General features: G+C 41.2%; 1 protein-coding gene across 1 annotated transcript; it reads right to left on the bottom strand.

Moving 5' to 3' along the window:
• Window positions 1-760: 760 nt before the first annotated feature.
• On the bottom strand, window positions 761-23756 carry APIP (APAF1 interacting protein). The gene is made up of 7 exons (XM_079952687.1): window positions 23609-23756; window positions 16615-16715; window positions 13743-13791; window positions 9040-9157; window positions 5949-6084; window positions 2396-2563; window positions 761-1882 (listed from the first exon to the last, which is right to left on the bottom strand). The coding sequence occupies exons 1-7, from the start codon at window positions 23681-23683 to the stop codon at window positions 1783-1785; spliced, it is 747 nt and encodes a 248-aa protein (XP_079808813.1). The 5' UTR covers window positions 23684-23756; the 3' UTR covers window positions 761-1782.

Here is a 23756-nt window from a genome sequence, read left to right as displayed (position 1 = left end):
GTTCCTTTTGTTTGATCTTCTTTACTGCCACAGGGGAGGAAGCTGATTCCCCGAATCCTGACACAGGTAGACCTTTAGCTGATGGAAGTGTGGAAATATTCTCTTCCTTGTATCTCCATCCTGCATGAAATATTCAGATGTTACCTGTTTCATGGAAGCTATCTGATACCAATATATGCCTAATTAAAAAAGGGTATAGTACAGGCATAGGCAAACTCAGCTCTCCAGATGTTTTGGGACTACAACTCCCATCATCCCTGACCACTGGTCCTGTTAGCTAGGGATGATGGGAGTTGTAGTCCCAAAACATCTGGAGGGCTGAGTTTGCCTATGCCTGGTGTAGTGCCTTATTTACCATCCCAAACACAGTGTTTGATTCAGATTTAAGGGCAGCTCTGTAGAGACGAGGAACCCCCTGGCCTTTTTAAGAAATCATACAGGAGCAGCAGAGATTCTAGTCACACAGAAACTGCTCGTATAAACCACCCACTTGTAGAATTCAAAGCTTTTGTAATCAAGTCTCTTTAGTAAAATTACACATGGTGTAAGCCATACTGAAAGAAACTTGGCACAAAGGTCTACTTTACGAATATTACAGAATTTAATTTTCCTTGAAAACAGAGTTGTTTCTAAAGAGGATTAAATCGTTTGGCAATATTATCCAACATAGTTATGTAACTGAAATGGTGAAGAAATGATATGTGCTGTTTTATCCACAACAATATCCTTACTGGAAGAAAAATAAATAAAGACAATAAGCTTTTTAAAAAGGAATGGAAATGTTTTATAGAGTATTTACAAACAAATTGTAAACAAATCAAGACATTGGTAGGATTATTGTAAGAACCTGCGGCTTTAAAAATGTTTGTGAGATAGATATGAGAATAGATGAATAAAATAATAAGTTAATTTGGAGTATGCAGTAAATGATGAAAATAAATGCAAAGAACCGCAGAAAGAGGGGGAAGAAGAGTCAAAGTTTGAAATGTTAGAACGATTGTTGAATAATTGTACATTTGTACATAAACGGAAATTATAAATTTAATTATATAAAAAAGAAAGTCACCATGTACTTTCACATATCTGATTCTCATTTCTACTTCAAATATTATCATTTTTAATGCATACATTTTCTCCTCTGCTTAACTTACAAAGAAGGCATCCATTAAAATTAACCAAGAGAAAATCTATTGTAACCTAGGGGTTGCTGAGGAAAGAGGATAGTGTAAAATATAATTACTACTGCACTTTTCAAAGAGAAAAGGGTAATGTCCCATTTTGGCGTACTTTTATACGTTGCACTCTTTCAACACTATCAAGCTTTTCCAGACCTAGACTCTTTGTTGATTTAGTTTAAAGCTGTTTTAAAGAACTTTTCCATTTGGTGCCATGCTAGGCTTTCAAAATACAACATGTCTTTTATTTATGAAAACCTTACAATAATTTGAAAAGTTGTAAGGCCTTTGCATTTTGATCATGCTATATCATAGAATATGAGCCACAAGGAAAATCCTAAAGAAACATGCCAGTTGTACTGTGAAAGTAAAGGGAAAGGGAAGTCCCAGATTCTTTAATATGCACAACTGGGAATCCATACTGCCTTGGGAATCCTTCAGGATTTTAACAAACAGCATAAAATGGTCTGTATTTAGCAGCAATATTTCACTAAAACCAATAAGCACATATTGTGCAAAATGTTAAAAGTTGCTTGGGCGTGAACCCTAAAACCTATTGATATTTCACTGAAATATCAGTGTCATTTTGGTGAGAGATGTCGAGGTATTAAACGATCCCATTTTCTTCCTTTGGAACTGCAGTAGGATCAAGTCCATGTTGCTTCATTTGTACCGCAATATCAAAAAGGTAGTCATAACATTCACACCTAAAAGACAAAACGAAGAAAGTTGGCATCTTGCTATGTGATTTAGCACCAATTGTAGCAATATAAATTTTGTGTGTTTTTTCTTATACAACATTATCTTGGTAATGTCTTTCCTCACATTAGAAACGCAATCATAAATAGCAACAAGACCCGAATTAGTTTTTTTAAAATTATGCTTAGCTCCCAAGTCTGTGCTACGATCTGCAAAACATGTGAAGGCTTTTGAAAATATTTGCAAAAGGGAATTGTACTCCCAGGGATCTTCACTTTTGGGAATCTGAGTGTATGAGAGCTGTTCTCAGTATCTACATATATTAAAGGAAAGACACAGGTGAAGCAGAAGTGGCGATACCTTCACCTGAAAACAACATGAATTCTCTAGTACATTCAGGAATGTAAAATCCAGTGATATTTGCTTGCAACAGCAGTGAGCTACCATTGTGCTTCTTCGTAGTTGTACTCACATAGTTGTACTCGGCTATGAGTGACTGCCAAAGAAGAAGAAGAACTCACATTGTCTTGGCTTTTCCCCAAGTTTCTCCCCAAACATAGACCCCATGACGTCTGACCAGCACAGCACAGGAGTCTGGGTAGTCATCCATTGCCTGAGCCATTCTTTCCTTCAGGTCCTTCTCTTCAGGTGTGTTCTCGACAATAGGAACCACTAAGGTATCATCATACCTGAAAAGATGATGGAATTGGGACACATGTTCCTTTTCAGGTTAGCATTATGCTTCTGCTACCTGGAAAGGCTGGTCCAAAGCAATCTGGTTGGCATCTGTCTGTCTCAGGAGACAATGGAGGAGTATGTCCCACTTTTCTGCCACAAAGCCGCCCAGGTGATTAACAATGAATTAAAATCAGCAATGGCATCCCGTATACCCAGGGAAGAGCAATCCTTTCTACCCAGCTCTCCTGGTTCAGCTGGCCTCCTGCTGGCCATCAGTGGTACATGACCCCTTCCATCAGTTGAAGGTGCAGGAAGGCAGGAGGACCACTGCTGGGATGCCTAGCAGCAGCAGTCGCCAGTGGAAAGCCCCAATGCAGGGTGTTCTGGATGTGGGGATTGACTGAGTCGGTCCCAGGTCTGCTGGATCCCAAGCCAGTGTCACTGTTGTCATGCAACAGCATTAAGCCTGAGCTGGGTCATATTACAATTCTCCCACCTTCTGCTCCACGAGCTGTGTGCAGCAGAGCTCTGGATGCTTGGTGGCCCTGCGACTCTGTAAAGGCTCCCCAGTGTGTGTGTGTGTGTGTGTGTGTGTGTGTGCTGGATTGCAGCCTAAATCACGTAACACAATGACGACACCAGCACCATGTCACTGTGGTATTAGGAGGAGTTTGATCTAAAGCATAGAAGTGAATGAAAGAGGAACTAAATCATCAAAGAGATAGTGAACATCACAGCTTGTTTGTACTAAGGACTTTTTGAAACAAACGTTTCTTTGAAAACATCTCCCTATCTATGTTCCCATTGGTTCATCATGGAATTGGCACTCAGGAATGGTAGTGTTTAGGTGCACAGCATCAATGGGCACGACCAACCACATGACTTAAGGCAGCAACCATGCACCACACGCCTACCCAGGAACAAGTCCCACTGACACTTATTTCTGAGGAGAAATGCATAGGATTGCATTGCAAGTGTCAACAATTTCAAAGAAGTTGAAACTCTTCTTAACATTGGCTAGACTCTATCAATTGTTCTGTATTTTGCATTTATTTGTCTTAAGCATTTACCAGCAGCAACGGACCTTCACTCTGCTGTGACAAACAGCACAATATTAATCTCTTGTTATTAATCACCAGCATATGGTAGGTGATGCTACACTGTTGGAACAGGTTATTACTGCAACGGACATAACACCCATGAATTGTAAAAAACAAAAGTCTGCTTATGCCACTGGTCATCCTAAAACACTAGAGAAGTCAATTCCAGAAGTTAATTGTGCAAAGATCAGACCACTGATCAGTTTCGTTGGGTCCTGAGTTCTTTCATTTTGAAGGGAGTGAGGAGAGAAAAATATCACGTGAATTCCAAGAATTGATGTTTTGTTCCCTTGTAATTGTTTGCTTAGAAGTCTTAGCAGATCATTCGTGTTGTTCTATCATATTCTGAGAATCTCAACTGTGAGCAAGATGGAGCCTGTCCCGCCCTGGAATTTGCTCTATGAATACTAAAGTGGGATTAAGATAACCTGGCATTGTTTAAACCAAGTTAATTAAAACTGGCAGGGTACTAGCTATACACTGTTGGAACCATGACAGAAATAATAAATTAAACATGCCACAATTTATATGCTTGAACTTTGTTGTTCTAAAATAAGATATGACTCTAAGTATATCTCGCTCTTATATGTAAAGATGATTGGGCACCTCTCACTCACAGAAGTATCGTGATTCTTAGGATACTTTCACGTGATCTAGAAAGGTTAAATACAGTACATGTAAGTTCAATCCGTCTTGATTACCAGAAACAAAAAACCTCTGCAAAGGGAGTATTTGTATGTGTCCTCCATAAAATGGGGGGGGGGGGCGTGTTAGAAGTAAAAACCAGAGCAGCATAGTAGGCCCCTCTGCACTATACATTTACAGTGCATCAAACTACTTAAAACTGTTTTGGCTTCCCCCCAAAGAATCTTGGGAACTGTAGTCTGAAATATGGGGGTTATGGTGCTCAGAGTTGTTAGGAGGCCTCTATTCCCCTCACAGAGCTCCAATTTCCAGAGCAGTTTAACAATTAATCCCTTTTTGCCCAGGGAACTCTGGGAATTGTATCACTTTCAGGGGAACTGTAGTTCCCAAAATTACTTGGGTGAAGCCATGACTGTTTAAAGTGGTATAATACTGCTTTAAATGTATAGTGCCGATGGGGCCTTACAGTTTAACCGTAACCACGTCCTCTCAGAAGTAATTCCTATTGAATTAAATGGGGCTTACTCCCAAGCAAGTACGATTAGGACTGCAGGCATACTTATTAATCAGAAAGTTCCAGTTTGAAACTTGCCTCTACCATGTATGTGCTAGATGGCCTTAAAGCAAGCCACTCTCATGCTACTCCCCCACCCCACCCCATCTGCAATATGGGAGTAATAATGCTGACTTCCCTTACAATGTTGTTGTAATGGGCACAACTAAATAATTAAAGTTACAGTGTCAAAACGATCAAGCTACTGAACTAAGACGTTTCATAAACGAGCTACAAAGCTAGAATCTGGTATACAAAATGACCCAAGAAACCCTAGTTACTAGGAAAACATAGGAGATAATTTTACACTAATGTGCAAGAAATGTGCTAGGTAGTTGAAAATGCAACAACTATAGGAATTTGGATTTGAAATAATATCTACCACCCTTCTTTACCCAATTCTTCCAAGGATGTCTGTAACAGTAACCTGGGATCTCAGAGATTCTGTGGAATTATTAGATAGCTCTACATCAGGGGTCAGCGAAGTTTTTGTGGTTTGGGCCGGTTCACGGTCCTGCAGACACCATGGTGGGCCGGAGTGTGCGCACACATGCGCAAATGCTATTTCTGGCTTCTTCCAGAGCAGAGGAGGTGTGTGAAGCTTCCCATTGGCTGCTGGAGCTTCCTGCAGCCAATGGGAAGCCAGCCAGAGTCACGGAAGGCAGTGCCCACTCTGCTCTGTACTGGTTTAGCACAGCGCACAGGAGCTGACTGAGCGGGTGGCGGGAGTCCATGGGCCGGGTAAACGACCCCCATGGGCCGCTTGTGGCCCATGGGCCTTAGGTTGCCAACCCCGATCTACATCTACTAACATAGGTTTGTAAAGGCAGAAGAGGTGTGTCTTGTACAACAACAGCCAATTTATGCCAGTTCAGCTCATATGTCCCACTGAGTTCAACAGAATTTGTGCCCAGCATAACCATCTATAGGACTGCAGACATATTTTCTGGGAAATTACCAGAAGAAGTTCTTTTTTTAAAGTGAAGTATTTGCACATTGCACATAAAAACAGATTATCTGAAATATGAACAAGAGAGATTGTTCTGAAATCGGGGTAAACTACGACACGAGCCTGAAAACTTCTCAAGGAGAAATTACCTGAAATAGTCTCCTGCTGTGCATTTCTTGATCCCTTTTATCATCTCTTGATGAGTAATTTTAAACTCTCTTCCAGGATAGAGAAGTGTGGCCATTACAGCAGCTTTGGAGTGCGTATGGATTACTGCTCCAGCTCCTACGAAAGCGAAAACTTCTATGTTTTATTTTTAATGAAAAACATGACTCAAACATCACTCTTCAATCGCAGCTCCTTTTTTTCTTGATATGTTCCTGGTATATAAACTTACGACCTACGTTAAATATTTTTGCTAATACGGACAAGGTAAATTAAAAGACAAAACAACTCACTTATTTAAATCAACGGAAAGCATGGCAGACTGCACTCAGTAATCCTCAGAGAAAATGTATGGGTTGCTTCAGTTTCACTAGCTTAATGCAGCCAGCTTCTTACGCACCACAAAACAATGAAGGAGGCATTTGTACATTTTCCTATAAGCCTTCTTTGTAGTATTTTATCAGAGATCAGCAAAACTTGGTTTTATTATTTTAACCCCGATTTGTAGCCAAGAGCTCAAGAGAATGCTCCGTATATCCCAACACTGGCATTGAATATTAGGAAAAGGGAAGTGTGTGTGCCAAAATGTTAGTAGTGACAAATATTCAACAGGGTCCACACCAGGAGTGTGGTGCTCCTGCCAATGTGACCACACTGCTCCAAGCTTGTCATCACCCAGTTCTGCCCCTGTTCCCTCCAGGTAAGTTGCAGTGACGCCGGAAGGGTGGGTTCACCCCACCACAAACTTTCTTAATAAAATTGTTTCTACATCTATACCAATTTCCAATTGTTGTTGTTTAGTCGTGTCTGACTCGTCGTGACCCCATGGACCAAAGCACAACAGGCACTCCTGTCTTCCACTGCCTCCTGCAGTTTGGTCAAACTCATGTTAGTAGCTTCGAGAACACTGTCCAACCATCTCGTCCTCTGTCATCCCCTTCTCCTTGTGCCCTCCATCTTTCCCAACATCAGGGTCTTTTCCAGGGAGTCTTCTCTTATGAGGTGGCCAAAGAGCCTCAGCTTCAGGATCTGTCTTTCCAGTGAGCACTCAGGGCTGATTTCCTTAAGAATGCATAAGTTTGATCTTCTTGCAGTCCATGGGACTCTCAAGAGTCTCCTCCAGCACTCCAGGGACAAAAACCAGTTTCCAGTACTAATTACTAATACTAGCATGCAGCTACCAGCTAAGTAGCACAGGTGGGAAACAGAGGCAATATTCACAATTTCTAGTAATTTGTATTCCTTGGGGAACAAACTTAAAAGGAAGCAAATAACAATCTAGAAAATTATCTCTCTCATCTTGGACTTCAGCCACACTCTCCACCTGAGGGTGTATTAATTACATTCAACACACACATCCCCAGAAGGCATACATTCTCAGAATGAAAATTCAAATGCCCTGTCAAGACTGAAATACCCCAAACTATTTCTTTTCTCTCTCTCTAAGATTTGATTTGATTTAATAAAGAACCAGTCCTTTGAGTTTAACCTTTGAACTGGTCCTCCACCCATTCCATTCCAAAGGTGCCAAGCAACAATATGAACAGATTCTGATTTACTGGCTCTCTTGTTAGTCACGCTAGACATATTTTCAGGATTATACAGTCGTACCTTGGTTTTCCTGCAGCCAATCAGAAGCAGTGATTTGGTTTTCGAACGTTTTGGAAGTCGAACAGACTTCCGGAACAGATTCCGTTCGACTTCCAAGGTATGACTGTAGTCTAGTCCTAACGATAAGGACTAGAGTCCCACAGTCAAACATTTGTCTTATTTTGAACTGAGCTAGAAAATTCAGCCTTCATCTCCCTGCATTCATTCCTACCAAGAGCACCCAGACCCCTGTCCACAGACACAGTATAAAACTTTTCTCCAAAACCTGCCTGCTTCCTTGTCTCCTCCTTCCCCAGCCTAAGTGGTAGACAGGTTCATTGATTTTGAACATTCTGCTACTCTTTTCCAAGTGCTCCTCCTCCTCATCGCTTTTAATGTCTTGCCACTGCTAATATGGCAGCAACACGCCTCATTCTGAAGAAGAAGGGGTATTTTCTCAAAGCAAGGCACTGCGGGACAAGTGGCCCAGGAAAATGCCTGAGCTGCCACTATTCTGGGGTGGCTGGGAATTATTTGAGAGAGGATGTCTACTAACCCCCCCAAAAAAACACTGGAAAAGCATTCTCTGAAGCCACCTCGCCCATGGTGCCTCTTTGTCTTCCTCAGAATGAGGCAGAGAGGAGGGGAGGATAAGCTGCCAGCACACGAGCACCAGCAAAACATTGAAAATAAGGGGAATGGCCAGGAGGTACTCATTCATTGCCTCACCGCTAGCTGAGGCAACTGGGCACCTCTGATTCTGCCACTTATGATTTCTCCCTCAGAAGACTAGTAAGTCAGCCATACTCTGTGCACATACAGAGAGATAATAATAATAATAATAATAATAATAATAATAATAATAATAATAATAATAAAAATAAATATACCCCACCCATCTGGCTGGGCTTCCCCAGCCACTCTGGGTGACTCCCAACAGAATTAAAAGCACAATAAAACATCAGACATTAAAAACTTCCCTGAACAGGGCTGGCTTCAGATGTCTTCTAAAAGTCAGATAGTTGTTTATTTCCTTGACATCTGATGGGAGGGCATTCCACAGGGTGGGCGCCACCACCGAGAAGGTCCTCTGCCTGGTTCCCTGTAACCTCACTTCTTGCAGGGAGGGAACCGCTAGAAGGCCCATAATAAAAATGTCGCAATTGTTACCAAAAAAGAGAGACTCCATTGGGGTACATATTTGTATTTGCCGAATGAAGCTTCTCTGAATCATTCCTTTTCAAAAAGCCATCAAGAGAGTTTTTTGTTATAAGGAGGCATATATATACTGTCAATGAAATCAACCAATCAGTAAAAGAAAGATGTTTTAGCTGTTATAGCAATTACTGCAAGAATTGCATTGTACTGTTGTAAAGGCATGTTCCAATTCTGCTGCAGTTTCAATTAAGAAATCTCCATTTTATAAGCAGAATACACTCGTGTTTATGAAGTGCTGACTTTTCAATAACGCTGCTTGCTGCCTACCTCTCATGGTGTAAGCATTCATGAAGAGAGGCGTGCACTGACTCTTCTTTAGCTTCTTGTGTGGTGGGGGACCACTGATGTCCCGTTCTTCAATGTCACACACAAACATATCTTCAGGCTATAATGAAAGCATTTGGAGACACAGTTTGAGTATTTATGCACACCTACATTTCAGCGAACTAAATTATAAAGGGTTCAAAGATCAGAGAAAGATCTGCATTGTGAGCTGAAAAACCACTGCAACTTTTTTTTGGCTCTGCTTCGGAATTTAGTAACTGTTTTCTGTTATGATTTTGTTTGATGCTTGGTTTTGCATTTTAATAAAACAAGAAAGGAAAAACCCACTGGAGAAAGTAGTTCTTGATAAAATACATTCAATATAATTAGATTCTGAGAGGGTGCAGAAATGTGAATGTGCAGTGAGTTGTTAAGGCATGGTGGAAGTGACCAGTTCCCTGTCCAGGATCAAACTTGGGGGGGGGGGGTAAGGCCAATGACGGAGATCAGCATTTGACTAGCTGATAAATACCATATTGCTCTGAATATGCCACACTATTTTCCAAATTCCGACCGTGAAAAGTCAAAGTGTGACTTAAATTCATGACCTTACCAAAATTGCTTTTTAGGATATTGCTGCTGAAACAGACATACGGTAAAACACACACACACACACACACACACACACACACACACACACAAAGCGAGACTCTTGTGCAATTAATTCTAGTGCCATTCATGGCTTCCCCCATATTTTACAGGACAGTATTGATTTTTTATTTGCATTTACAGTGCTATGAACAGGTGTTTGACCCACTTGCGGGTCCTCTCTGGTACCTTTCGGATTTTCTTCTACATATGCCATTTACGGGTGTGAACACCTGCAGAATTTTAAGGAGCGGCTTATATTCTGGTATTGTCTTTTTTTCTTCTCCCCCCTTCCAAATTTTAAAGGTGCAGCTTATTTCCGGGTGTGGCTTATATTCAGGCCAATACGGTATATTCTTTGAATGCATTGTGAAGCCAGTCTTGCTCCACAGTGTGCATACACAGAATGGCGGTAGGGCAGGAAATGACAGCACATACCTGTCCTCCTGGCCTGACCATTGCCACTCTCGTCTACTAGGGGGCAGCGGGGCCAGGCAGTGGAGAAGATGCTTCTGTGAAGGTGAATGAGCAGAACCAAGGCACCATTTCCACCAGAGTGTCCGCACAGCACCTCTCTGTCTCTGCCACATCAGCTCTCCCCTTCTTAGCAAACTGCAGTGGTGCTGGTGCCACGTCAGGCGTATGATGCTGCCTTTCCTGAGAACATCATTTTTTAGTTGTTCCCTTTCTGGTGAACTAATTTACGATAACATTAAGAAAACTGTATGACCAGTACTATATAGATCTATAGAAATGCACACCCTTCTATATCACTGATTCTATTTTATTTTTAACATTTTGTGTTGCTCGACTTTAAGAAGTAAACTCCCCTAGGAAATGCACTTTGTTAGAAACTACCACCATCTTAGCATGCTCGTTGGTTTTCGAAACTCTCTCTTTCAAAGGATTAGAGACACACAAATGAAAGCTGAGACCGAGAGCCTCTGGAATCCATCTTTTGATTCTGGCACACGTACAAACAATCGCAGAAAAGACACAGAGCCCTGGTCAAATATTTGCAGAGCAACCCTATATGCACATTTGTTCAGAAGTGAATTCCATTGCATTCAATGGGCTTGCATCCAGGTGAGTATAGGATTACAGCCTTCATTTGAAAATATACCTTAATATTTATTTCACTAATGTTGCAGCAGAAACAGCCTATGATTTAATCTGCACTCCTACATCCATTTACCTGGGAGGGAACTCCCCTGAACTCACTGGGGCCATCCTTTGAGTCAATAAGTATAGAATAGCACTTAAGTTTTATTTTACCGATACATTCTTGGGGCACCTATGAGAATTCAATCTAGTAACTTTTTTAAAAAAAAAACCTGTATTGGTCATGCTTTCTGTTAATCACAACACAATATTCACAGATTGAGTTTCTGTGCCAATAGAACACAAAGATTTCCTTTAAAATCAAAATTTTCGAGTTCAGACATCTGACTCGTTTTGTCAGAAGTCTTTTTTATTTAAGTGTTTATTTAAGTATTAATTAGGAAGATTAAGTTTTTTATGCTGCTTTTTCTTCTTTTTTTCTGTATTTTCTTCTTTTCTTTTTTCTTAATTGTTTTTTCTTTAATTTTCTTTTTGTAGTATGAGATTGTAAATTCTTTGTATATGTGTGTAATTTAAATTAATAAAGATTATTTAAAAAATAATAATCCAATTTTTCATTATGGTATACAACAGGCACGTCCAACATCCAACAGGATATGATCCATCATCCAATATCAAAAACTGGCAGTGAGCTACCACGCTCTCCCATTGTCATTCTTCAACTTAAACGTATTATATTTAGCTGGGGAAACCCAGCCAGACAGGCGGGGTATAAATAATAAATTATGATAATGATAATAATAATAACAAATTATTACCCCCATGCTAGCCCCCTCCCAAGGCCATTGGTGCACACGGGAAGCCAACACGCCCTGAAATGTCCAATTCCCCCTTTACCGGATGGAAGAGCTCTGTAGGGAAGGGGGCAGTGGCTTACTTTCAAACAAATGTATCTAGGCTGGAGCTGGAAAGGCGGGGAAAGTTCAGCATCCATGCAGAACTAGGAGGGAGAGAGTTTTCTTTCCATGGGAACCGGTGAGAGGGGGGAGAGGGAGGAGAAACGTCATGGTCTCTCTCACACAAGCTGCCCTTCCCTCGGCTCGCCAGCTGACTGGGAGCCTCCACAGGTGCAGCCCGTGCAGAGCTGTGCGTGCCCCATTTTCGCCTCCCTGCCCAGAGGCTTGTTGGGGGTGGAGGCAGGTGCCTCGTGCCTTTCCGGGCTGGCCAGCTGACTGGGCATCAGGCAAAGATGGCGGCCCAGCGGGGTGCTGGAGGTGCCCGCAATCGACCAAAATCCTTGCGTGGTCCCTGAGTCGATCGCGGTCGACACGTTGGACATACATGGTATACAACATACAGGCCCAACTGCACAGGCCTATTTTCATCATATTAAGCACTGTTTCTTCCCAGCTTTGCAGACTGCTCCAGCATTCTGGGTGGGTAGAAGGAGAAGCCCCTTCAACCAGCCTCTAAGGTCAAGAGAAACACGGCTGTACAGAGCCAATTTCTTGATTCATTATTAGTGGCGATTCCTGCTTGGCCACTGGACGAAAGCAGTGCTCCTAATCAACCCTGCTATTGTGGGGGTTCTTCTAGCCCAATATAAGGGTAAGGCAGGCAGCCCACTCTTGTTCCTGACAGTAGCTCACAGCAGCAGTGGCATTAATGGCAAGTAAAACCCTCCAATGTCATTTGTGAAATAAACTTGGCTGCAAAAAAGAAAATAAACCATCTCACTTTACCACTCCCAAGTGTCTGAGGGGTGAGGTGGCAGGAACAAAGGACCAATAAATGGAAAGGAAAAGATGATAATTAAGTGGACATACATGCATGCAGCGTGGATTTGATTTAAATCAAATCGATTTAAATCACGATTTAAATCACTAGTCAGTAAGACTTGATTTAAATCATCATTATTTTTTACAGAAAGGCTCATTCTCACTGGTATAATGTTAATATTTACTACCAGATGAAGGTTTCATATTTGTAATAATGAATTTTCAGAGTACTTTTTACAGTTATATCAAAAATTACTGATTTGATTATACTAGTAGAAATACATAAACAGATAATTATGAAATTATTGTGAGGTTTAATAAGTTAACTGTTTATATTTGGACAACTTTTCTGCTGTATTTAATTCGAAGGAGAAAAATAATCATTTCCTTAAAAACAATTTAAGCATTTTATTTAACTAAAACAATAACATTATAGCAAATGTATCCATGTTTGTTAACTGATGTGGTTAAACATTTTTTTTAAATAAAAAAACTTAGACTAAGTTTTAGCACACATGAAAAACTTAAAACAAATCCTTATTTGTTGATGAATAGCCTTTGGACCATAATGTAACTTAAATAGAAAACTATCTTTAGAAAGATTTTTCCTCCAAAAGCATTTTATTTTAAAAATCCAATTTAAATTTTAAAAACTCTGATTTAAATTTTAAAAATCTGATTTAAATTAAAAAACCAATTTTTTATTTTTTTAAATTTTAAAATCATTGCTTTTTATCCACCCTGCATGCATGTCTTGGTTATGTGGCTTCAATAAGTTTCTCTCTAATACAGAGAAACTCATTTTGGCTGTCCAATAGGAATTGCAACCCTTCCATACAGGCAAAAGGGCTCCCCAGAGTGAGAAGATCCAAGCAAACTATCACCTCTCTCTTGCATACAAGGAACACTGCAATCTATCTGGCCCATTCATCCAGGCTGCCTCCTTAGTTTTTTCTTTAGCCCAGGATACCTTAATGCCACCATTCAAGGCTGTTCCAAAATTAGCCTGTTTAGGCCAGAGCTAATTAGAAAATGAAGCTTTTGAGCTTTCTTCCTACTAATAAATGTGTGTTTAAATATGTCTGTGGCTGCAATCCTATACATATTTACCAGGGTGTAACTCAGCCAGACTTCCTTCTGAGTAAGCATGGGCGGGATAAATCTTCAGATTAGTTTTCAAGGAAGATTATCAGAGGTAGAAATGCTAGCTGTACCTACCTGAATTCTTTCTTTTTGGACACCAGAGGGAGCAATATATATCTCACTGCTAGAGGGGGAAATCAGAGACATTTAGCTGTAGGCACAAAATAGCATGAAACATATGGCTTCATTTATCAACAACAGATCATACAGCAATTCCTCCCATCACAACATGATCTACATCTGACAGCAGTGCTTAAGCTACTGCCACAGGCTTAGCTAGCCCTAGAACACCCGACATTATTATAGCTTAGAGGTGTTATTGCTTGCCGTTGCCCTTAAAGCTCTTCATAGTTGTGATTATGCAGTGGACGCTATGAGACAAAGAAATCCCTTTTGATTTGCAGGGGAATAAACATCTATACTGCTGTAGGTTAACCGAGGCTGCAATTCTAAGGAAGCCGAAGAAAATCCTTTTGAATCCAAGGGGACTTGATACACAAATAAAGCGGTTTAAGACTAAAGTGTGAAACATAAGCTGTATGCTTTGTTCTTTCTTACGAGTTGTTCATATTTTGCTGTGTTTAGCGTACGCCACTATTTAGGGAGGAGGAGAGGGATTGTAAATGATTTAAAATAAATATATATGTTTTTAAAAACTATTGCACAAATCTGTTTGTGGGCAAAAGAGAAAGTGAAGCAATGTCTGCATGAAGAACCGTTGCTTTTAATAATATTGAAGTACTATGGAGCTCTTACTTGGAATTTTGCAGAGCAGAGACACCTAGTGGTTAATTGGTCAGGTTATGCACAGCTGATATTTGAAGACATAGGTACATTCATTGGATGTTAAAGGGAGGTGGGTGGGTGCACATTTATGAAGAAGATTCCATTTGGTCACTCAACTGGCAAGGATTTGCAGTCAAACTAAAAAGCACAATATATATCTGTGGGGAATACAGTGGTACCTCCGGTTGCAAACGGGATCCGTTCCAGAGGTCCGGACGGATCCCGAGGTTTTCGCAACCTGAGGATCACTGTTATACGCATGCACACAGCGGTAGACCACTTCTGTGCATGCGCACATGGCGAAACACTCCCGGGTTTGCCTCTTTCGCAACCTGAAGTTTACGTTTTCCAAGGGTAACGTAACTCGGGGTGCTACTGTACAGTGGTACCTCGGGTTAAGAACTTAATTCGTTCTGGAGGTCCTGAAACTGTTCTTAACCTGAGGTACTATTAGTACCGCCACTGTGCGATCTCTCACCTCGAAGCAAAGTTCTCAACCCGAGGTACTATTTCTGGGTTAGTGAAGTCTGTAACCTGAAGCGTCTGTAACCCGAGGTACCACTGTACTAAGAATCAACATGGTATCTTGCATAGAATTGTCAGCAATGAAAGCACAGTGCTTTTTGAAATATATACAGTGAGTATATAAGGCAGCAGCCTCAAGTCACGGACTAACTTTTGTGACACAGGAGCCATTTTCAGTTTAGATGAAAGATTAAGGCTGCAGTTGTTACCCCATGATCAGAAGTGCTGGTGGGAGTTAGGATTAGCTGGCAGTGTCCCTCGGCCGGGCTCTATGTGGGGAATTTCGTTGTGGCCACAGCATGGCTCCAAAATGGGGTGTGGAGCTGAGCAGGAGAGCTGCGCATATGGCAAGCAAAAAAAAAACCCAAACACATATACACAAACAGCACTTCCTCTACCTTTTGCCATGGTGGACAGGAACCAGCAGGGGTTCAGGTGAGGCAAAGGATATGCCACTCTGCACCTCCCTGGACCCTCTTAGGATTGCCCTGCATGCCAACCTCTTCCCCAAGGCTTTTACACATTTGTAATAAAATTAAGCAAGGATAATTTTAAAATGTCAGCATTTGAAACTGACATTGCACTGTGTTTATGGGAATGCTATCCTGGCCTTAGGAATAATTTAGCCTTTATTAAGTGGTGAAGTTATTATTATGTTAAAAAAAACCATCAATGGGATTTATTTCTGCATCATGTGTTTTTGTTTTGAGAGCTGTTACTTTATGGTTTTCACTACAACAGGCCTTCTGCTTCCTGTGTCTCCAGCCCCGAGATGAATACAAGTGGTGCTCTCCCATTTATTCCTCCAAAAAATTTTCTATAACCCAAGCCACTGACTTCAGTCATCCTGCCGTCCAATTCTAGCCTGTTTTTCTAAAACCTCTCTTGCTCTTTGGGGGTAGTGGAGTCCCACTTCTGTTGCCATTGCTACTTCCACTTTTGTTTATCATCTAGATTCACCTTCTTCTCCAAGCATGCACTGCTTGTCCAATACTGGCTATACAGGAAGAGGGAAATGGCAATTATCATTGGAAAACTCTTTTTTGGAACAGCTCAAAATCCACCTGCTTGAATCCACATGTGACCCCAAGGCTAGAAATTGGCAACCCATGTGGCAAAACCCTTCACAGTGTAACTAATATGTCTTTAACCAGACACACATATCAGTATATCTTTATGCCAACAGATTGAAAGTTTTTCCTTTTCCCACCACTAAGTGGAGCTAGGTATCCACAAATGCAAATATCCAGAGCAACTCGGAAATAAGCCAAACATTTCATGTACAAGTTTCTTTAGAAAATCTATTTAGAGCACTGCACCTGCACGAAATCATTCACTTTATGTTCTGCTGTCAGCTGGAGGAAATTATTTATATTCTGCTCAGAGAGTCTGAGGACTTACTTGCTTAAGATATACAAGAATGACAGCTTTCTTATCCAGGGCCCATAAAATTCATAATCTGCTGTATTGCACGTAAGTAGCCTTCTTTGACAATTGTTTAAGGCCACTCTAATGAAGTTCCAATTGTCTACTTCTTTTCAACATCTATCATGTTTTATCTTTCACTTTCCCTCCACTTACGCTGATCTGTGCCTAAGTGGGTATTAGTTTAAAACAACTACTACTAAACACTCACCCGTGCTTCATGCTGATTCCACCACCAGTCCCTGTAACCCATCCTAAGTGATAAAACTGACGGCAAAGCTCTGGGATCAAATTCCTTGGATGCACATTCTCCTACGGAGGAAACAAAAAGAAAAGGCACATTTTAAAACGGCTTGTTTGCTTTTTAAATGAAAGCTGCAATATTTATCTGATTTATTGATTAAATTGTGATTCCAGCTGATCAGGAAATCCCCCCATTTGAAGTTGTTTTAAATAGAAATACTTAAAAATATTGCTATTTTGAACAGATTTCTGCTCTTCTCTCTCAGTCAAGGGGGATTCCTTCTTCCTGCTGTAACACACGAATCTCTAAAAACAAAGTATGCTTTTTCTTCAGCATTATGGTTTGTTTATATGCAAATTTGATTAATCAAAACTCGCACAATAAATTCACTGAGATTTGTTTAAGTGGATGGCAGCTGTTATATAAAGTCCATATAGCATGGGTGACTCAATTATCTATCTCACATTTAAGATTTTGCTAAGCTAGAACTCCCATCAGCTCTAGCGAGCATCCCACGGATGATGGGAGTTGTAGCTCAGCAGCATCAAGAGGGTAAAAGGTTCCCACACATGGGCTCTATCCTTTTGGTCAGTGGTAGACAACATGGCGACCTCCAGATGTTGAACTACAATTCCCATCAGCCCAAGGCAGCATGGTCAATAGTCAAGGAAGATAGCACTTGGGAGTTTAGCAATTTCTGCAGGACCACAGATGAGCCATCTCTGCAACCAAGTAAGGCTGCAACTTACATGGGGGATCGTGCCTAAAGCCAAAATTGTGTATAGTCAGAACACACTGGGTTCAATGGTGTTGGGAATACCAAAGTCATTTTTTCCAGAACTTTTCCCCCTTTCCATTTTGTTTTTTAACTGCCGTGCACATAGGTTGTTGGCTTACTGTATATCATTTTACTTTGTGCAGAAGTGTCACCTACCCTTCCACACTATCCATATAAACTGTGAACTAGGACTATGAATGAATCAGGCCACACATAAACCATAAGCATTGCGGCACAAGCATCCAGGAGTCCATTGTGATTTCTGTGCAGAATGGGGACCTGTTTGACCTGAGATAGTCCTGTCCCATGATTCTAGGAGGGACTTGACCCCAGTTGTTTTTTCTAAATAGCACAATTCTCACCATTTGCAGCTATGGAGGGCGGGGTACATGCTTCTACACGCTTGGCTGTGGTTGACCAACAGACTTTTCAGGTCCAGTCCAATGCAGAATCTGCCCAGCAGTGAAAAGGGCTGCACAAAAAGCATTTGCTCTTGTGCATATGGCGAAGAACAGTGTTCCTTCTGGTTCCTTTGCACAGCATTGCTTGACACCTTTAGATATTATGGGTACCCGTGGGTTCAATACCCATCTCTGCAGTGGTTTCAAGTAAAAACATGAAGGTTTCCTGTACCTGTGATATATTGTGCACAAGGTAGCTATCCATTGACTTTTATGTACAGCTTTAAAACATCTGCTTCTAATACAGCTTCCGAAGTTGCACAGTCGACTGTGCTTCTTTTTTTAATATTTCACGCAAACTGAGACTCTATATATTTTCTTAAAGGATGAGCAACTACAAGATTCCCTAAATATTTACATTTAAATTGAAGGGAAAAATAAATTAGATTTCTGCAACTCGTTCAGCTTGATAATCGGTCATCAGTAACAGACATTGAAAGATAACTTTCAAATGGAGTTTCATGAAATTACTATTAACAACTGCAATTTGTCATTCTTCATTTACCACATTTTAGCAGATGCCAAGCAAACACTCCAGGGCACCTTCACAGTTGATGTAAACTGGAGTATCTGTCCTGAATGCAATGCAGCCATGCAGGTTTACACCAGTTAATACTGCAAATCATTACTAATCCCAAATCTGCTATGAAATCAAAGTCCTTTGAAACCTTTCATATTATTATTATATGTTAGTCTAACTATTATACACACTATTTGCTGCAAAGAAAAATGATATACATTTGCATAAGCTGGGTGTAAGCTTCATCTCAGTAGAACACCTTTTAGTATGAGCTTCAACTTATGGTATGTATCAGCGTAATGACAAACATTTGCAAAAGGATTCACCAAGGATTTACAGAATTACTGTTAAGCCAACATGACTGAAGTATATTGATGGCAGGGTGGGGGAGATTGCCACTTTTCTCTAACATTTCAAATGAAGTGAATCATTTATCTGACATGAACTTGAAATTGTTGTTTTTAAAATACAGATAAATCTGGCATGTACAGTGGTACCTCTGGATGCGAACGGGATCCATTCTGGAGCCCCGTTCGCATCCTGAGCAGAACGCAACCTGCGTCTGCGCGTCTCACGATTCACCACTTCTGTGCATGCGCATGACGTCATTTTGAGCAGCTGCACATGCTGCGAAACCCGGAAGTAACCCGTTCCATTACTTCCGGGTCGCCGCGGAACGCAACCTGAAAATGATCAGCCTGAGGCGCCTTTAACCCGAGGTATGACTGTATTCCAAAATATGCACTAGGTTGTTAGTGAAGGCAGGTCCACGCAGTCATGAGCCAGGCTGACTGTGTGAATAGCAGTTTTAGGGCCCCTCCCCACTGTGCACCCACAACTGCCTTCATTCACACACCTGTGTGCAGGTATTCTCCATTTCACCATCTGTTGCCTCCAACTCAACCATTTCACCTTCCTGTTCTGGCAATCCTATATTCATATGGTTCTCCAAAATCACTGTGTCCTCTTTAATTCCACTTCCCATTTCATCCTTCTCTGGTCCACTTTCATCAATCCTAGCTCTGATCTCTTTTTAACTGCTCATCAAACAATTGCTAAAGGATGCCAACAGTCAATGGAATGTCCAACAGAGTATTTACCATACTGAATGTTCCTGTTAACAATTCAGTCTCAATCTTAAGATCTTCAATCTCCCGTCTCCACTTTAAGATCTTCACAGTGTTATCTCTTATCAGAACACATTCCTTTCCCACAAAGCAAATATGAAGTAACAAAATTACTTTTGATTTCAAGGCAACACTTTCACTGGGAAAATGGAGAATTAAATTTTTTTAGCACTCAGAACTCACTTTATCATAAAACTTTCTTGGTTCAAACAATTAGAACATTACCCCCCCCCCCTTGCTTTCAGCCCTTTAATGATCAACTCTTCTTAAAGCCAGAAAGTAGCTCACACACCAAATGTAAATTTCAACCAGCAGACAGAAACATCTTTCTCATTTGTAAATTTTAACAGTCTCAGAGATCTTTAGAAAAAAGGCAGACTTGCAGCCCCTATGGCCTTCAGGGCTCCTGAGTGGCTTTTGGGCAACATGCTGATCCCTCCATTCTAAGTTGCTCACCCCCACCCAGATTCCAAGGTGCTGACAGCTTCTTGGTCTCCCGGTGCAGAAAAGGGCTTTTTCAGAGCATCAGAGGTTATTAACCTGTTCACTCTTATCTCCAGAGTGAATTTTGATAGCCAAGATTTATGTCCTGGCTATCATCAGTCACCATGTAATTATCTCTGTCAGCAACTTGCCAACAGAAGACGTTCAGTCTGCCATGTTCATCCCCTGGAAATCCTCCATTTCTCATAACACCAGAACCCAGAGCCATCCAATTAAGCTGAATGGTGGAAGATTCAGGACAGACAAAAGGAATTACTTATTCACACATTTGCTCCTACAAGAGGTATTGATGGCTACTAACTTGGGTGGTTTTAAAAAAAGAATAACATCAACAGTACAGTGGAACCTTGGGTTGCAAACGTGATCTGTGCAGGAGGCACGTTCGCAACCTGCAGTGTTCACAACTCGCAGCACCGTGTCTGCGCATGTGTGGGTCGTGATTTGGCACTTCTGAGCATGCGTAAAGCACTATTTATTGCTTCTGTGCATGCGCCGAAACCCGGAAGTAACCCGTTCCAGTACTTCCAGGTTCAGCACAGTGCAAAACCCAAAATCGCGTAACCTGAAGCGTCTGTAGCCCGAGGTACCACTGTAAAGGCTACTAGCAATGATGGCAATGTTCTGTCTTAACTTGGAGACCGTATGCCTCTGCATACCAGTTGCTGGGGAAAACCGTTGGAAAGAGCCCTATTGCACTCAGGTTCTGTTTACAGACTTTCCATAGGTATTTGGCCACTGCAAGAACAGGATGCTGGACTAGATGGGTCTTTGATTTCCAACTTAATAACAGGGAAATGAGTTCAATACTGACTGGCATAAACCAGCTGAATGCCACGTTTCTGAAAATACGCTCTCATATGGAAGGATTGTAGCTCAGTGCTTTAAACATGAGAAATATCACCTATGGAAGTGAACACTGCACGATCTGAAGCAGTCCTTGAACCAACAAGTATTATGAAATGTGTTAGCTTAAAAGTTGGCAAGTAATTTTCTTTGTCCATCAGACACCCGCCCCATTTCAATTCTACCACGATTCTCAAATGAGAAAATTTCCATTTAATATAATGGTGTAAAGAACGGTCATATTCCTTTTATAAAAATAGCAACCATAAAACCTTTAATTAGTCAGTCTTGTACAAAATGTATCAAAATAATTCACATGATATATAATTTTGTTGTTTTATTTTTGGAAGGAGATGAATTACATCTTAATTATAGAGAAGAACTTATAAACTAATGTAGTCAGAGCTTCTGCAATTTTCAAAATTCCAAAATAGAATTTGAGCTCTTCTCATTTCAGTTCCTTTATTACAAGAATTAGAAGCATTAATAAACTGAGGAAGCAACAATAGATGAGGCAGCTGTGCTGATAACCTTAGCAATTTAAGTGCACAAAATGATACATATGTAAGAAGCACAACATGATTTGCAATAATCCTTTAAAACTAGATTAATTCAACAGCTAGTTTTCCAGGGGAATTGACAGTAGCATTATCATGTTTAAAGGGCCCTGGTGATTCTTGGCACCCTACAGTTATGTTTCCCCTCTGTTGAAACCACAGTGTCTCCCCATTGCCACTGCTCCCCTGCTTGCCTGCATACTTGCTGGCTTGCTCTTTAGCCATCTATTCTCTCTTCTGAGGATAGGATATAGAGAGTAACAGCCTGGATAGCCCACTGCGGAGTAGTGCGAAGTAGGCTTCCCACTTCCTGTCAATACCATTTGCAAAATGGGCAGCAGGCAGCCTTAATCAGAAGAACGAAGGAGACTTTCTGGCCTTTGGGGTCTAAGTATAAAAGTTGGGGTGGGCACTAATGCTATCAGCTTGGGTAGTATATACCATATACTATATACCATAAGGTAGCAGGAATCAGAGAATAGGAATAAATGTTGAGATATAGTGGAGTCTCCCAAGGATTGATATTGAGACCTGTGCTTCTTAACTTGTTCATAAACATTTTAGAATTAGGTGTGAGCAGTGAGATTGCCAGGTTTGCTGATGAGACTAAACTGTTCAGGACCATTAAAAGAGTTTGTGAAGAGCTCCAAAAGGTCCATCTGCAGCCATTTGGGTGGGTACATTGGGGAGTTCTTTGGTGGTTGGGCTCCCAGGCAGAGCTGAACTGAAATGACAGATCTCACACTCTCTCTTGTTGATTTCACCAAACCAGTGGGTCCTTTCACTGATTATGAAAGTGGTACAACTTTCATTTCTTTACACATTGAAATTACTCATTCTGTCAAAGTTCTGACCACCTTGGATCTGAAATATAAAGCTAGAAGATTACTGCAGCTCAGTTCTATGCTGACTTCAGCTCAACTCTCTCAAATAGTACTGAGAACGCTATTCAAATTAAAATTGAACAAGAAAATTAGTAAGTATTGACAAATAAAAGCATTAAAGCTCATAAAGCTGTACACTTACAATTTGTAATACAGCTAGATACAAATGTGTAAATATACTTATTAAGTTAACTGAATTTAAGCCTAGTTTCCAGTGGTTACCCAAATGTTGTAATCCAAAAGCCACTCTGCCCCAGAATAAGAAGCAATGTAAACAGTAACTGCATGCTGATTAGTAGGCATTTCAAAAATAGATATTAATATAGGTATTGTATTCATCTTTGATGTGGGCACATTTGTCAAGTAAACTCCACCCAATTTTAAAATGCGTTATACAGGCGCATATGGAAAACAAGATCTTAAAATAACTTCAATAATTAAGCAGTGTTTTAAGAAGTACTCCCCAACAGAGCAAGATTAGTGACTTGCCATAGGCCACCTAATAAACTTCATAGCCAAGAAGAAAACAGATCCTGGATAAGAGTTGACTCCAGAAGGTGACAAGGTCATTTTTATTTACCCCGTAGGGACTCAAGATTGGGAAGAGGCTCCCTGTCGTGCCAGCATTCTCATTTTGCACAGAATCCAGGATGCAGAACTAGGGAATTATTTTTTTCATGCTCTATTCCTCTGCGTCAGGCAAAGGCAAACTCGGCCCGCCAGATGTTTTGGGACTACAACTCCCATCATCCCTAGCTAACAGGACCAATGGTCAGTGGCTCTGGGTTATTGGTCTTCATTCCCATCACTGGTAAAAACTGAAGGCACAGTTGGATCCTGCAGTTCCCTGCATTTGCTTGTTATCAGCTACTCCTGATTTCTGCCCCAACCTTTTTAAACAGCTATGATAGCCAGACATGGTAAAGCCTTCCTCTCCGTTTTCTCCTTTCCTTGCTGATATGGCTTGTGTCGATATGCACCGTATTATTAATAATAACAGCAATCTTTGCATCATGCTTCCCAGCCTGTAAATGAAATCTTTTCATCTGCTGAATTTTAGGTTTTCCCCAAAACAGTGTCCTCTCGTTTTACAAACGAAAGTTTCCCTAGGAAAGTGAGCTTGGCGACCAGGGCAACTTAGCCTTGCTCCGGCGGGCGATCTTCCCGGCTCCACCTGGGACCCTCGGCTGAACCTGGTCCCTCCCCTCCCACCAGGAGGCCCCTCTCTTTTCCGTGAGGGGAGAGGGAAAGAGAGAGAGGCTGGAGCTGATCGGCTTTGCTCTTTACCTCGGCTTTCTCTAGGCCCTTCCTGCAAGGACAGCCACAGTCGCCTCGCTGCTGCTGCTGCTGCTTTTCAGCCATCTCGCTGCACGCGAGAAAGAGAAAAGGCCCCGCGCAGGGAGGAGCTTGGCTGAGCCGCCGGCAAAAGAGGAGG

This window comes from Podarcis cretensis (assembly GCF_951804945.1).
Source record: "Podarcis cretensis genome assembly, chromosome: 1".
NCBI classification, from domain to species: domain Eukaryota; kingdom Metazoa; phylum Chordata; class Lepidosauria; order Squamata; family Lacertidae; genus Podarcis; species Podarcis cretensis.
This window is presented reverse-complemented; position numbering and strand designations above follow the sequence as displayed.